The sequence below is a fragment of the Talpa occidentalis genome, unplaced genomic scaffold (assembly GCF_014898055.3).
Source record: "Talpa occidentalis isolate TD23 unplaced genomic scaffold, MPIMG_talOcc4v2.1 talOcc4.3, whole genome shotgun sequence".
In the NCBI taxonomy this organism is placed as follows: Eukaryota; Metazoa; Chordata; class Mammalia; order Eulipotyphla; family Talpidae; genus Talpa; species Talpa occidentalis.
This window is the reverse complement of record NW_023603184.1, coordinates 43,279,610-43,295,400: the sequence shown is the minus strand read 5'-3', so window position 1 is coordinate 43,295,400 and position 15,791 is coordinate 43,279,610. Positions and strand designations below refer to the sequence as shown.

The 15,791-nt window shown below is 47.7% G+C and overlaps 1 protein-coding gene across 1 annotated transcript in view; it reads left to right on the top strand.

The window, feature by feature from the left end:
* TENM4 (teneurin transmembrane protein 4) overlaps nt 1–15,791 on the top strand; it is a 451,821-nt gene that overhangs the window by 34,388 nt on the left and 401,642 nt on the right. Inside the window, 1 exon segment of the mRNA XM_037523044.2 lies at nt 1,945–2,214. Within this exon segment, the coding sequence (XP_037378941.1) occupies nt 1,945–2,214 (270 nt within the window).

Genomic DNA, 15,791 nt, shown 5'->3' with positions numbered 1-15,791 from the left:
ATGCTCCCTTTACACACACACACACCCCGCCCCAGGAAATGGCTGTTTATGTCACCTTTCCTGAGCACCTATTCTGTGCCAGTGCAGAGGTGCTAGGCACAGCTGGCTCAGACACTCAGGAGCACAGAGCTGATGGTTAAGAGCGATGCCCGTGATTATAAAGCTGCACATTTCTGCTGGTTTCCCTCCTACTTCTCCGGCTGCTCCTCCTCACTTGCCTTTACAGGCCTGACCTATTAAGTTCTGGCTCTGGTTTCAGGAATCCTCCAGAACTTGGGCATCTACCTCTTCTCTCTCCTTACTCCACTCTCCACATCCACTCTTATCCATAAATCTCCCCTCTGAGCTTTCTGTGCCTGTGCTCGCAGGACATTCATGGGTCTGCCCGCTGATCTTTAGTCCTTAATCCTACTTGTGGGTGGCCATGAGCTCTGTGAAGCCAGGAACCACACCCAACTTGTGCTGGGTCTTAGTAGAGACCCAGCACCCATTGAACTGGCTTAATGTGGGTGCCATCTGATTCTGAGTTCCTTTCCCAGATCAGTGGTTGTAGGGTAAGGTAAAAAAGTATCAGGCTTTTCTGCCCTCCCGCCATTAGGATTGATGATGGATCCCTGCAGTCCTGAATACATGCTTGATGGCGGGCACCTGGAGTAGGGTGTGGGCATGCGTAAGTGGCTACACCTGGGCTGAGAGACTGGGCTTATAAGGGCAGCGTCACGGGGATGCCAGCAGAATGAACAGAAGAGCAGAGAAAGAGACCACCAGAGAACGCCGGAGAGCCCAGACAGAGTGAAGATTTGCTCCCAGCCCCCTGGCACCCCTTGCCAGCCATGTACCTGGTAAATCCCAATAAAAGCCTGAAAAGACACTGAGAGCTCCAGCACTCTCTCCTCCTTTACTCTGTCCACTCGGGTCATAGAGAACCTGCTCCGCCCCTTCCTGCCATTACAGTGGTTTAATGGAATAGGACCCTACTGCCTTCATCCACCCTATTTCCCCATCCTACAAAACTCTCCTGGGAATAGTAGAGGTATGGAAGAAGCTGCTCTGCATAGACCTTGAATTAACATTCAAGAGTGAAATGGAGGCTGTGCTACCCATGGCAGTCAATACTGTCCCTATGTGAGCCTCCCCTCTGCGTGTCCTCCATCCTGGGCATGGGCCAGCCCTCCTTGACCCTCCACACACCTCTCGGTGAGCAGCGCAGCTTCGACTGTGGGCTTAGCTCCTGAGTTACACCAATATCTGGCCCCTTCAGAGCCCCTGCTGGCATGAGGAAGAGGAAGGCAGAGCCTACTTGCTTGTATAAGACTGACTGTTTGTTCTCTGCCAATTCCCATCTTCTTCACTTTCCTGTTCTGAACTTTTTGACATGGCCAGAAAGGGGCTTCTGGGCCCCAGGGAGCCATCTCCTCTCATCAGGAGGCTTCCGTCCTGCTCAGGAGCACTCCTTGCTGGCAAAACTTCTCCCTGGCCTGGCAGAGATGGGCAGAGGTTCTGAATCCAGGGACTTGTTAAGTCCCTACTGAGTTAGCAGCTTTTCTGTAGACACAGGGATTTAGTATGAGCACAGCCTGGTCCCTACTGTTGTTGAGGTCATCTCCAGCAGAGAGTCAGGCCCTTAATCAGCTCTACCGTGCAGGATGGCTGGGGCCCAGGACTCCCAGAGGATGAAGCAATGACTTCTGCAAGGTGTGTAGGGATTAGAGGAGACGTCACAGAGGAGGTTTCTTTGAGTTGGGCCCTAAAGGTTGCGGAGAGTGTGGCCTGGTGGGGGTGTGGGGGGCAGAAGGAGTTGTTCCGGCAGAGAAACGGCATGGGTGTGAAGGCCACAGAGAGCTCAAAGAGCAACAGGAAGTCAGCCCTAGGGCCAGGGGCCAGGCTTCTGATGGCGAGACCCTTCCTCAGCACCCTAACCAATTCACCTGTGTTTCCTCCTAGGTACCAACTTCACCCTGCGTGAACTGGGGCTAGGAGAGGTGACGCCTCCTCATGGGACTCTGTACAGAACTGATATTGGCCTCCCCCACTGTGGCTACTCCATGGGGGCCAGCTCCGATGCTGACATGGAGGTCGACACCGTGCTGTCCCCAGAGCACCCTGTGCGCCTGTGGGCCCGGAGCACCCGGTCGGGGCGCAGCTCCTGCCTTTCCAGCCGGGCCAACTCCAACCTCACACTCACCGACACGGAGCACGAGAACACTGAGACTGGTGAGTAGCCCTCCTGCTCCTGGCCTGGGCCGGGCACTTTGGTAGCAGAGCTGGTGTTTTAATTATAATATTGATTTTCTGCTCCATCCCTGGGGTCTCTGGTGAAGTGGGTGAAAAATTGCTTTGCGCTCAGTGGTCAAAAGGCAGAGCCTCTTGCAGAGAAACCTGAAATTTCCAGCTGAGATTGAGTTGCTGCTCTTTCCTTCCGGATCAGGGAGGTACCTAGTGGGCGGAGTTATTGTTTACAAGGCGCCTCTATGTCGGGAATGGGGTGAGGGACAGCAGGGACTGAGCCCTGTAGCTGTCCTCTCCATCAGCCATGCCCGGTCCTGCCCCGGGTCTGGCTCACAAGTCTCAGGCCTCCGGAGCTCTGCAGTCCCTGGCAGTCGCCACAGTACTATCCCGCCATCATACCCTGTGCTGTTCAGGGGATGGCCAGCAGCTCCAGAAGCTGTTATCTTGGGGTGTCTGAACATTTGAAGTGTTGCTCCAGCTTGCCCATGATCTCAGGCGCACGTTTGGGGAAGTGCTGACTCTGGACTGTGTGTCCCACGCTCATCTCTGCTGCTGCTCCTTTGCCCGCGCCCCACCATGCTGTGGGGGAGAAAGGTGACAACTTTCTCCTTCTTATGGTGGAGGGAAGGGAGCCTGGTTTCAGGATTATCCTCTTTACTGGAGTCTTTGTTGGTAGATCGCTAAGGAGCCCTGAGTTAGATGCAGCCCGAAGCGGGCTGCGCAGCAGAATCTCCCTGTCTCTGGTGTGTGTGCCCCCGGCGGAGGTGTGTAGGGAGGACGGCAGAGGCCAGCCCTTTTCTGTCTGGAAAAGGGCTTTACTTTCTCAGAACTCCCACGAGGAGGTCTCCTGGTGCTTCCACATCAGAGGTGGATGGGGGCATGTAGGGAAGGCGGCCTGAATGAGAACTGAAGAGCCACACCGGGTACCAGTGCCCCCTACTGGCTTGCAGCTCTAAATGCAGGATCCTAGTGATTCCTGAGCTGATTCCCTGCCCCAGGGCCAGAGCAGGGCCAGGGCCCAGGTAGACGGCTCAGTCTGAAAAGGACACTCCAGATGGGTTATGCAGGACACAATCACTGATTTGGAATCAGACAGGAGATCAGGTAAGGTCAGGGTCAGGTAAGAAAATATATCTTCTTAAAGAGTCAGGGGCAGCAGAATTCCAAATGCCCATTTCACCACCCCTCCCAGAGAGCAGGGGTCATTTTCCTAGAGCCTGTGTGAGGGGGAGGGGAGCAGAGGTCCCTGATCCCAGCCAGCCTGTGAGGGCATCATGGACCTGAGTATCCAAAGGAGTGCCCCATCTCTGCAGGAGGGAGCCAGTCACACCCCTCATTCCTCTTCCAAGTCAAAACTCTTCTGTCTCACTTCCCGCACTGTGCACTGAACCAGAACACCTGCCACAGGTGCACAGGCGATGCCAGGGCAGGGAAAGCAGGGCCCGAGTAGAGGCAGGAAGCAGTTCCATCACTGTCCTGGGGTGTGACATTAGATAAGGAAATCAGCATTTCCTGTGTTCTGAGAATGTTAATGGTTCTTAGATGGGAGGAGGGGTGACGTGCTCTGAAGAAACAGTAGATTAAATAATTTAAACTGGTTTCTTTGACGCAGGACTTTTCAGGACCTTTAATATGTCGATGAACATGCTAATGAGAAATTACAGGGAAGGATATATTCAGCATTTCCCATATCGATCTGACCACAGAACCCTTTGTTCCCAGAGCCTCTGGTGGGGCCAGTGTTCTGAGTGAGACTTTCTGGGAATGAGTGAGCTGAACAAGCTGCAGGCCCTTCTCTGTCTAGGACCCCTGAGCCTAAGTGTTTACATTAAAGTGAAGGTGAACAAGAGGAAAATGATAGCGACAGCACTGCTACTGCTGGTTCTAGACCCTCGGCACTGTGCTGAGTGCTTTATTTCTGAAATCCCCTTTACTTCCTCTCCGGCCCTTTAAGGTAGTTTTAAAGAATAAGCAAATGGCAGCCCAGATATTTTAAGATACCTGCATAGGACACACAGTGGGCAAGATAGAATTTGAATTCAAGCCTGTGTAACTAGAAATCTTTACCCTTAGAGCCCTGGTTATATTGAATTTCCTCTGCAGCAAAATGCTTGGGTTGTTTGTTCTTTTGAAGGCTTCTTGCTCTGGTGACAAATGATCATTTTTCCATAAAGTCATGACAGAGAGAGGCACACACCGCCCACATTATTGTATATTCCCTGAGAGCTGAATTACAGTTGAATTAGGCCTCTGTTGGGTGATAATGACATAGCCGACAGCCTAAAGAGCTTCAGCCTTTAGCAACAGGGACAGGGAAAGGTCCTGGCCATGTCTCTCTCGCCTTCTGATTGTGGGTTTCCACACTGACCATGGCCCCATAAGCTTCACTGCAGGAAGGACAGGCAGAGGAGGTTGGGGTGAATCTAACAACGAGCTCCTGACTTCTGCATCCCCTCTAGGCCTAGACTCCCTGATCCCAGACACCCCACAGCTGCCCACCCGCTTGTCTACTTGCTCCCTGTCGGGAAGTTACATTAATGGCTTTGTTATACTAGGTCTAAAAAACTGACAGTGAGTCATACTGTGAGTGAATGGCTCCCTTTGATCCACTGATGAGGTTGACAGCACTTTTGTTCACACCATTATGTCCTTAACTTAATGGCGGACTGAGGCTCAGAGGGGTAGAAAGCATGTTCATGCTGCATGTCTAGTTGAGCTGGAGCCAGGTTCTCCACAGCAGTCTTGGTTCTTTCTCTTTCCTTCTCTTCTCCCTGCACATCCCACCCCCAGGCCCCCTCTTCCTCCCTGGGCATTCACCCCCTTGGCCCCAGAAATCTCACTTTTTTCTTTGATAAGAACTCAGATCTGGGCCTCCCTGGTGGCTCAAGGGTTAAGATACAAACTGTGAAGCCATCCGCAGCCTCTGCAGCACGAGTTTGATTCCCGGCTGGCCAGGGAGCAACCCACATAGTGCAGCAGACCTCTCCTGACTCGCCCACTGCTCCCCTCAGCAGTGTGCTTTGGTCAATCTGCCTGTTCTGATCCCCATTCTGTCTCTGGTGAATCCTCTCACCCCCCCATACCTCTGGCCTGTAACCCAGCTCTTGTATGCATAGATAAATAAATCTTTAAAAAAAAAAGAGAGAGAACTCAGATCTTACCATCAAAGTAGGTCTCAGCTCCGTTGGGTAAATTAGCCAACAGGTGGCCACTTTGCAGGAGCAGAGGAAAGGAAAGCCCTACTGAGGGCCTATCATATGTCAAACCACTGCAAGGGCTTTTAATCCTCATGATTAACCCTCACACCACCATGGCATTTCCATTTCCAAGATGGAGAAACTGAGATTCTCTAAAGGTCAACTGACGTGCCAGCCATTGTACAGCTGGAAAGTCAGCAAGTGGGCAAGACTCGAATTTAAATGCACAGCTCCCTGGTAATATAGTTTGAGCCTTTGGCCTACCTCCTTGGAGTCAGCTAGAGCATTGGTCTCTCAGTTTTGGTGAGGCCACCAAAAATGGGCCATGGAGTTTTCTGAGCTTCTTACCAGATGTGAGATGCATAGTGTAACCCCAGCAACTTCCAGCCATAGGAACATCTACTCTGCCTCCACAGCCGGTCTTGCATTAGTCAATAGTAATTGTCAACAGTATTGATAGCGGTGGAGGCTTTTGCTGAGGTCACGGTGGTGCTGCATGCGGCTGCCATCAATAATAACTTTTATGGGGTCCATTAAAGCCAATTTCTGCCCCTGAAGGTTAATGTCAGCAGCTTTTATGTCACTGCTTAATATCCAAAATAAATACAGAATTGACTGGGTAATGTAAACACAAATCTTCCTCCCAGGGCCCTCTGGCAGAGCCAGCCCTCAGGCTTTCCTGTCGAGTGGGGCCAGCAGGCTGGGCAGGCAGCAAACCTAGGCGGTGCTGGCATCCTGCCAGGCAAACTGTTGGCATTCAATTAATGTTTTTTAGGAAGCAAAGGTTGCAATTTGAACTCCCTTCCCAACCACAGGTCAGCTCAGCAGTATCCCTTTTGTAGATCCATACCATAATACCTTCTATAGCTATGCTGAGCTCCTTCAGCGTGCTGGGCATTACACTCACACAGTGCTTCATGGCCAGAACGTGCTCAGAGAAGAATGCGGTAGGCAATCAGCATGCAAACGTCATGGAGTATGACTACACAAACCTAGAGGCCCAGTCTACTGCACACCTGGGCTAGGTGGCACAGCCTCTGGGGACCACCATTGCACACGTGACCCAAAGTTGGCTAGAACGTCAAGCAACACATGATTGTCATGTGAAGGTATAAATGTGGGGTAGAAGCTAGAAGAATGATGAAGGAGGTGGAGCTATAACATCTTCATGGTCCTCTGTGATGTAGGTAGAGCAGGCACGGTGCAGCATGGAAAGAACAGTGACTCCAGAGTCACAGAGGAGTCCTGGCCACAAATCCTGCCCCAGCTCTGAAGCCTTGGACAAGTCAAATCAAGGACAACTCCCTGAGCCAGCTTCCTCATTTCCAAAACAATATGCCACAGTTACCAGAAGCTGGGAGGGGGAAAGGGAAGTTAGTGTCTAATGACAGCAAGGGCTCAGTTTGAAATAGAAGGCTTAGGCGAGTTTTGCCACAGTAATTAGAAATTGTACAAAAACAGCATGGTATCTTCTTTCTTTGAAGTGTTGCTGTGAACATAACATTTGGGAAGTGTATGGTCTGTGTTGGTCCTTAATTCATGCTAGTTATTAATTTGGTCAGAACCTGTAGGATGATAGTGAAAGGAGCCATTCATTTTGCCCTGGGGGTACGAGGGCTCATTCCTTCCTTCTTCGCCCATCATGCACCTGGACTTAAAGGCCAAGTAGGATTTTAGTGAGCATAAAGGATCTGAGATGAGCGTTCCCAGTAGAGGCAAGTGCGAGCCAAGGCTGGGAGGCGTGAAGAGGCATGGTGAGCCTGGGGAATAGTGAGCATTTCCTTGGTGCTTTAATCCCACAGGCAAATTGAGAAATTCACTTAGAAAAGAAACAATGAAGCAGAATCACAGTTACCCCAAATTATCAAGCAGCTTGGGTGTTGAAAGGGAAATTATTGGTTAACCTAATTAGGCAGCCAAATTGCTTATTCAGAGTCAGTAGATTAGGTGAGCATCTCCAAAGCACAGAAAAAAAGCAGCTCATTACCAATTTAACTCAATTTATCCTCTACCCTCCCTAGCCTCATACTCATGAGACTTGGTTTTAAAAATCTATAAGAATATCTATCATTGATTCCCTAAGTGCCCAGAGCACGGCAGCTGACCAGCCAGTGCGCACAGGCTCCACCCTCTAGGAGAGAAAATCAGGCTTCATCAGCCGGGGCAGGAATCGAACTCCCACACTTGACTGTCTGTCTGCCTTAATGAGGTGGCCCCCACACCTTCCCAGTAATATTTTCAGAGAGTCAGAGTCCCACATCCACGCAACAAGTGCAGTAAGGCTCACAGAGACAAAAAGATTTGGGAAGGGCCTGTGAAGTCAAAGCATCTGGGAATCTAGAAGCTAGACGTGACCTCAGCAACAACAGTCCCATTTGCTCAATTTCAGACAGGGAAACATTCAGAGAGGTGAGGTGACTTGCTGTGTGTCCCACAGCTCATAAAAGACAGAGCCAGTGCTTGAATCCAGGTCTGCCACAATCCAGGGCCCATTATCTTTCTTAACCACAGCACTCCCGTTTGCTGTTTTCTGTATGCTTTTAACTTAATGCATAAAATATAATGGTCTGGGAGATGACTCTAGCTATCTAGACCATAAATTTCTGTGTCAATGTTGGAGATTTCCAGGAAAGAATCTGAATCTAGAATCTATTCTAGCTGATCAGGACCTACAGGTTGTCCCAGGCCATTCTCAAATTATGACCTGTGGGGTATTTAAATGGTGATTGTAGAAGCTTAAGAGAAAAATTCCCCTCAGAGGAGCTCTGAGGTCTTATGGAAAATGTACTGGTCCATGGGCTTTGTGGGATGAGAAGGAGTTCAGTAGGTAAAGATGAGGAAGAAAAAGCCTTCACTATGAGCAAAGGTGTGGAAGTGGGCAGATACCAGTTATGTCCCATAGGGCTGGATGGAGTTTTTTAACTGGGAATATGAGGTTGGTTGGTAAGGTTGGTAACCTGGCAAGATTGGAGATTTAAGTGGATCTTCTATCATTGAACAACTATTTGTTGATCCCCGGCCATGTGCCAGGTACTGTTTTAGAAATTAATGAGTTTCAAAACAGAAAACTTCCCACCCTCATGTCCATGAGGGTGTAATTCCTCATTACATTCTAGTGGGGAGACTGAGGGTAAACAAGTATAAAAATGAAATTTTATAGGATGTTTCAATATGATGAGTGTTATTCAAAGGGGATAGGGAATGGCTGAGTTGGGGGAGGGCCAGAGTTCTAAAAGTGCTGGTCAGGGAAGACTTTACTGGAAAGGTGACATTGGAACAGAGCTTTGCAGTAGGTGAGGGACTGAGCAGTAAGAACGTTGGTGAAAAGCAATCCTGGCAGAAGGAAGGACAGGGTTCAAGTGTCTTGAGGCACGAGTGTGCCTGGCCTCTTTCCAAGGCAGCAAAGAGGCCAGTATGGCCGGAATAGGAGAAGAGGTCAAAAAGGTGATGTGGGGGCCTCCCTGGTGGTGTAAGGATTAAGACGCAATCTATGAAGCTATCCGCAGCCACTGCCACATGAGTTCAATCCCTGGGCAGGGAGATACCCACATGGCGCAGCAGACCTCTCCTGACTCACTCGCTGCTCCCCTCAGCAGTATATTTCAGTCAGTCTGCCTGTTCTGCTCCCCATTCTGTCTCTGGTGAATCCTCTCACCACCACCCCTACACTTTTGGCCTGCACCCCAGCTCTTGTATGCATAAATAAATAAATCTTTGAAAAAAAGTGACGTGGGGTAGGGGCACATGCAGGCCATAGCATTGGAGGGTTCTGAACTGAGGAGTGACAAGACTTGACTACTGCTTGAATAGGATCACTCTGGAAGCTGCGCTGAGCTCTAGTGGGCTGTGTTGCCAGGAGAGGACGGATGAGTGTCAGGCCAGGTGGAAGCATGGAGGCACTGAGGATGGGCTCTGGACTTAGTAAAGGGAGCAAACTGCCTCTTCTCACATCTACCCAGGACCTCAGAACTCTATGATTCTGAGAGTTAAATGAGCTCCCAGGTACTCTGGGAGGAGAGGGATCACCTGTGATCCTTTTCCTGGCCTCACTGCTGCTTCAGTTCCATGTACTGGCTGTCGCTGCCACCCGCCATGCTCTCCCTCATAGTTCATGGTCTTGGTTACGAGCCACACCTCTTGTGTATTCCTCATACCATGTTCGATTCTGCTGCCTACCATCATAGTTTCTCACCTGGATGCTTGACTTCTACTCCCAGCCTTGCCAGACCTCCCAGAGATGACTCTTAGCACCATCTTTTTTTTTTTTTTTTTTTTTTTTGGTATGATCTTGTCTTCCCTTTAAGCTTTATTTGCAGTCCCTCCTTCTGCTCAGTTGCCTAAAACTGCCTTTGTGAATTTGACCTTTCCATAATACACCTCTGCTGGAATTGTCTATGATCTGGGAGCTGGTGTCTGGTAACTAATAACATTGTTGTTCTGTAAGTTTCTTCTAAAGGGACCTTATGAAATCCTGGCCCCATTTAGATGCACCCCAAGTCCATCCTCTCCTGGTGAGCTGTTATTCTCCCTGGTGGGCAAAGCATACTAATATAATAGCACCCTGCTTCTGAACTGGGAGGAGGAAAAGAGAGAGGGGAGACTCAAAAGTTACGCTAAATTAAGATAGATTGCATTTCTGAAACTAGGTTAGGACCTGCTGTGTGTGCAGAGAGGTAGAGCAAACTGGAGTTTTGCTTTTAATTTGAGCCAACATGACTTTCAATTCCAGTGGAAGCCAGATGTGCACAATGACAAACTTCCTAGCAAAAGACCTTTGCGAGGCATTTTTTCCCCATCAGTAAGCTCAGTTTTGTCCAGGATAAGTGACTCTTGGGTCTATTTCAGCTGCATCTAACCCAGGATGACTTTGGGGAGGAAAGGGAATGACAGATGGTGGGAAAAGATCTTTCTGCCCTCAGGAGCCCAGTCCCAGTGCTGGGTGTGTGGATCTCATTTCAACTTTGCTTGTTTCCAGTTCCAGTATGACCCTGAGCAAGTTGCTTTTCTTTGGGCTTTAGTTCCCCCATCTGCTAAATGGGGCCACTGGAATGGAATGTCAAGCAGCAAGATAGTTTGGAAGGAAAATGGGCTTTGGAGTCAAACTGGGAGTCTCAGCTCAGCCACTCAGGAATTGTGTGATTTGTGCAAGTCACGGAATCTTACTACCATTTGGTTTCTACGTCTGTACCAGGAATGAATACAAGCCTACCTTCTGAAGTTGTACTAAGTGTGAAAGGGGACTGTACCTGTGACAGAACCGGGACTATGGTTTTCAAAACTGTGGGTGGTAACTGATCCTGAAATAAGTGTTGTGACTCAGCACCATTATTTAAAATAATAAAAATAGTAATAATAATAATAGCTAGAATACAGAGAATCAGAATAGAATAGTAGATGAGTATTTTATTTTGTTTGTTTGTTTAGTTGTACTTTTCACATGGTATAAACTAGGTCATCATGTACAATGTAGTTCTTGCTAAGGACTTCAGTTAAAGAAACGTTTAAAAGACCTGGCTCATAGCAGGACCTTGTGAATGTTAATTCCCTCTCTTCAAGCTTGTAGATCCCATGATTCTGTGTCAAAACTGGGCTGGCCTAATATTTCTAGGGTCCTTTTACTTAAGATGAGTATGCAATTGAGTTAATAAAAACTGGGCTTTGAGATAGCTTCCATAATGACAAAAGTTGAATCTCTGGTTTCTAGAAACTGGTCATCACACAGTTCTTCCCCATGTAAATGGCCATTGGGTTGATAATACCTGGGGTAGCTATGAGCCATAGGGACAGCAGAAAAAGCACCCCCAAATAGGAAGAGCTGACTTGGGAGAAAAAAAGGAGTTGGGAGAGTCATATGTAGGTTTACATAACCAACTGAATCTCCTCACTCAGCACAAAGGCAAGCAGAGAGGAACCCAGGCAGCGTGAGCACAATATACAATTAGCATGGCGAGTGAAATTTGGCTTCCCCCAACCCATGGATCCTTACCACAAATTTAATTTCACACTAATCAACCCAGGAATATTGACCACAATATAGAAATGACTTTCTTTCCTTTGAGTTTGGGTTGGAGGGAAGCATGTGGAACAGAATGTAAGGAAGAGCTCCAGGGAGTTCATATGGGTTTGATACATGAAACCAAGTACAGAGGGTAGCAGTGATTGCCCATAGGATCCAGGGAAGCAGATTTAGTGCAAACCCTACAAAAACCTCTTTAACGATGAGATCTTGGAGAAGATTAGACCCTCCCCAAACTCTTACTTAGGTGACAAGTCCTACTTCCTCTGGGGGTGGGGAGCTGCAATAGTAAAGGGAAACAGTCTTCAGCTAGCAGTCAGAGCCTGTGGTCTGACTCTGGCTGTGTGGACTGCTTAGGAAATAATAAGAGGTTTGTTATGGCTGCACTGATGGACATTAAGAAGAAATGAGGCAGACAAGACAGCTGGACTCCATCATAGCAGAGGATGGTTCTGAGCTGTTGACTCAAAAATCCAGCCCTTCTCCTGAAGATCATAGAAACCACAGAAAAGTTTTAAGCAGGGAGAGGTGAAAGGTAGCAAATACCTTCTCTGATTCAGGTGACAACAGACCAGTGGGATACTCATTCTTATAAAGACTGGAATTGCCTTGAGTTTTTAATTGCAAGCAATTCAACAGAAGAAGGCTATACTTCTGGCTGGGACCTGCATTCATAATATGTTTGCCTTGGACAGTTGGTCATGAACTAGAATTATCAGTAATTTCAATTCCTACCTCTGCTAAGCATCCTTTAGAGGATGCCCAACTAATTATCAAATCTGTGGTATAGTTTTGGGCATACACATACACTCAATTCCTGCCTTCTTGTCTTGAGAAACTTGACTTTGTTTCGGTTTCCTAGAAAACAGAGCTTGAGGCAAGTATTAAGTGCTGACGCTTTACAGCCATATGTCACCTAACATTTCCATCACTGTTGGAATATACCATGTAGCCTCGGTATGTAGGAGGCTATTTCATCTAGGTTTGTGTAATTACACTCTGTAACATGATGATGAAATCACCTAAGGACACATTTCTTAGAACATAACTCTATCATTAAGTGATACGTGACTACATTTGGGAAGTGCAGTTTCAGAACAGTGAGGTAGGAAAGTGAGGCAAAGAGAGAGGAGAAGCAAAAAATGCGGTGGGCCTCCATGCTGGTCAGTATTTCACAATAAGCTGCAAAGGGACACCTGGTCTCAGCAGGTGTGACTCTCCAGGAAGCCCGCAGGCCTGTTATTTAAGTCACCTTAGGTGTGTGGTATTTTGATATGCAACCCAAGCTGCATAAGACATGCCACAAAAGCTTAAATAACTTGCCAACCAGGAAGTTACTAATTGATACTGAACACAGGGCTATTTTAATCCAAACTCCCATCCTGGCCACATTGCCTCATGGAGGCAGGAATGCAAAACTGTGTGAGTGAATGACTGCCAATGCTTAAAAAGGTGTCAGTATACCAGAGCACTGCCTCAAAAAAAAAAAAAAAAAAAAAAAAAGTAGTACCTCATATTTATAAACACAAACCCTGCAGCCAAACTGTCTGGATTTGAACTCCAGAACTTTTACTTGTTAACTATGCTACCTGGTGTTATCTAACGTAAGTTTCTTAATATTCCCAGGCCTCTGTTTCCTCATCTGTAAAATAAGGATAATTCTGCTGTCTGCCTCATACTATGATTATAAAAATTTGATGAGCTCAGAGTTAAAGCATTTGAGCAGTGCCTGGTACATAGAAATTGTTGTGTAAACATAGGCTGTTGGTATTAATTATACAACTTCATGATTGACAAAGAGTTTTCACATTTTGTTTAATATTTGCAGCAACCTTAAGGGTAGCTATGAGTCTCATTGTTTGGAAGTGCTCTGAGATCCCACAGCTGAAAACGGGGGGCTATAGGATTCAACCCAGCCCCCTTTGACCTTGCACTGCTGTCCAGGACTATAACTGGCTTCTGGCCATCCTGGCTCTTTCCGCTGAAGATGACTCCCTAGCTCCCAGACTCCAATATGCCTAATATCTCCAGTATGCTCCATGAGAAGGATTCCATGCCAGGCTATCTGTTCTGGAAGAAACTCCCTTTCAAATAAAGAACCAAACCCTTTGTGCTCCAAACAATGAAAAGACTTTTCTTTCCACTCGCTCAGCAGCCTGGTTCCTAAATGAGTTCGCTATGCTTAGCTTTGTAGGACCTTAACTACAAAACAAATTGCTTTCCTGAATGTGCCTCCAAGAAGGAAATAATCATATAGAACAAATCAGGTTCGAAGTGTGGGATAAACAAAAGGAAATTGTTTGCCATTCCAGCTGCTCGTAAGGATGGAAGAGGAAGGAGAGAGGCGCCGTCATGAGTGTGAAGTGGACTGTGAAAATGTAGAAAAAGGCTCTTCAAATAGGAACCAAATAGACTAAGTCAGAATTAGACAGTGTTAGAAGTGAAGCACCCCAGGCACCTCTCCCTCCCTGCAGCCTCACTCCGTAGTGAAAGAAGAGAAACTGCTTAAGTCCAAAGGATTTACCTTTCTCTCTACCTGCATCTAAACTTTCAATAATTTATTACCTCAGCACCAGAGTTGGTGGTACTAAAAGATGCATTTTATTTGAAGAAAAGGTTGTGTCATTTTTTTTTCCCCAGCTAGATTTTAAAAGCTGTTTAAGGGTCTACTCTGGCACTGGGCTATGATTGTTCACATTTAGGGAGGGAGTAATAGCTCACCCTTTAATATTCAATATTTCATAAATCATCACCCCATCTCCCTGGTCAAAAGCTCCTAGCCCACACACTAACTTTGAACCCTGACAGTGGACCTTGAACTTGGAGCCACTGTTGGGGGTGCCCAGGCAGGACTCATGTGTTGGTGAAGGATTCACAGGAGTCAGCATCTTGTAGGAACACAACTAAGATCTATCCCAGCAGCTGGGCAGAGAACAAATCAGCAATGGGAAAGGTACACTAAAACATCCTGAGGAAACCAGGTTTATGCATCTCCTCGCAGAGTCCTTGAGGGTACTTCTAGCCTCCACCAGGAAGTAGTGATGGCATGTGCCAGGTGCAGTCTACCAAGGAAGCTCAGGAGAGCCCAGCCCAGAGCCCCAGGTCTTTCTCAGGCATTGACACATGCCTACCACATGCCCAAATTCCAGACTCTCAGGGCAAAGCAGGTGTTTAGCATAAATCTCATTATCTATATGTGCAGTGTAGGCATGGTGAGCTATATTTATCACTTAGGCAAAGCTTTTTTTAAAAAAAAAAGATTTATTTTTTATTTATTTATGCATACAAGAACCAGAGTGTAGGGTGGGTGAGTGAGAGGATTAACCAGAGGCAGAGTGGGGAGCAGAACAGGCAGACTGAAATATACTGCTGAGGGTGGCAGCAGGGGAGATAGTAGAGGTCTGCTGCGCCATGTGGGTAGCTCCCTGGCCAGGGATGGAACTCGTGCCGCAGTGGCTGGTGATAGCTTGGTAACACTGAGACTTTAACCCCGTGCCACCAGGGAGGCCCACTTAGACAAAGCTTGATATCAGGTCTGGCACCGTTTATCATTTATGTTCCCAGAGTTCAGCCAAGGGTCCATCTTGCTGTCTGATGTAGCTGTCACAGGCCTGCTATGTTCACGCGAATACACAGAACCTTTTACCCCTCTCTGGTTAAACTAGCGAGTAAGCTTCTTAGATCAACCAGTATGTACTTCTCAGAAAAGCTCTGTAGTACTTTCTCTACTCATCATATTGCACATAGTAACTCTTATAAGGTGATTATAAATGTTAGAAGAAATTGCTTGATTAAGAAAACTCACTACTAGTGCTGGTGTGATAGAGAAGAGAAAATAAAATGATGGCTCTCACACTCAAGACAAAGAAAAACATGTTTTGGTGAATCACACAGTGGAACCTGCTACTAGACCTTCTGTGGCATTGAGTTGGGGGCTGGAGCTGGGGCAGGGAGGTTGTTGAGCTAAACGGCAGGCAAGCACCATGCGCACGCACGATCCATTCAGCAGCATGCCCCAGCCTGCGTGCTCTGGCTGTATGAGCGCTACAGCGGAGCAGGCATGGCTCCTGCCCCAGGGGCTCGTGCGGAGAGAAGACAGACAAATATGTCGGCAGTATCCTGCAAGGTGTTACGTGAGCACTGTGAAGGGCCTGGGGTGGCCAGCAGTGAGAGAAGCAGCAGCAGAATCATGCTTTGGGGCTACAGAAAATGATTCCCCAGACCCCTGCCGTTCTGAGCATCTGTCCAGCAAGAGCCGAGACAACAGCGTCAGCTACCATGGGCTCTCAGCCACCCCCAGTCCTGGAACATGGTTTGCTGCAGTTCTGATGGCAGAAGAGGAAGCTTGG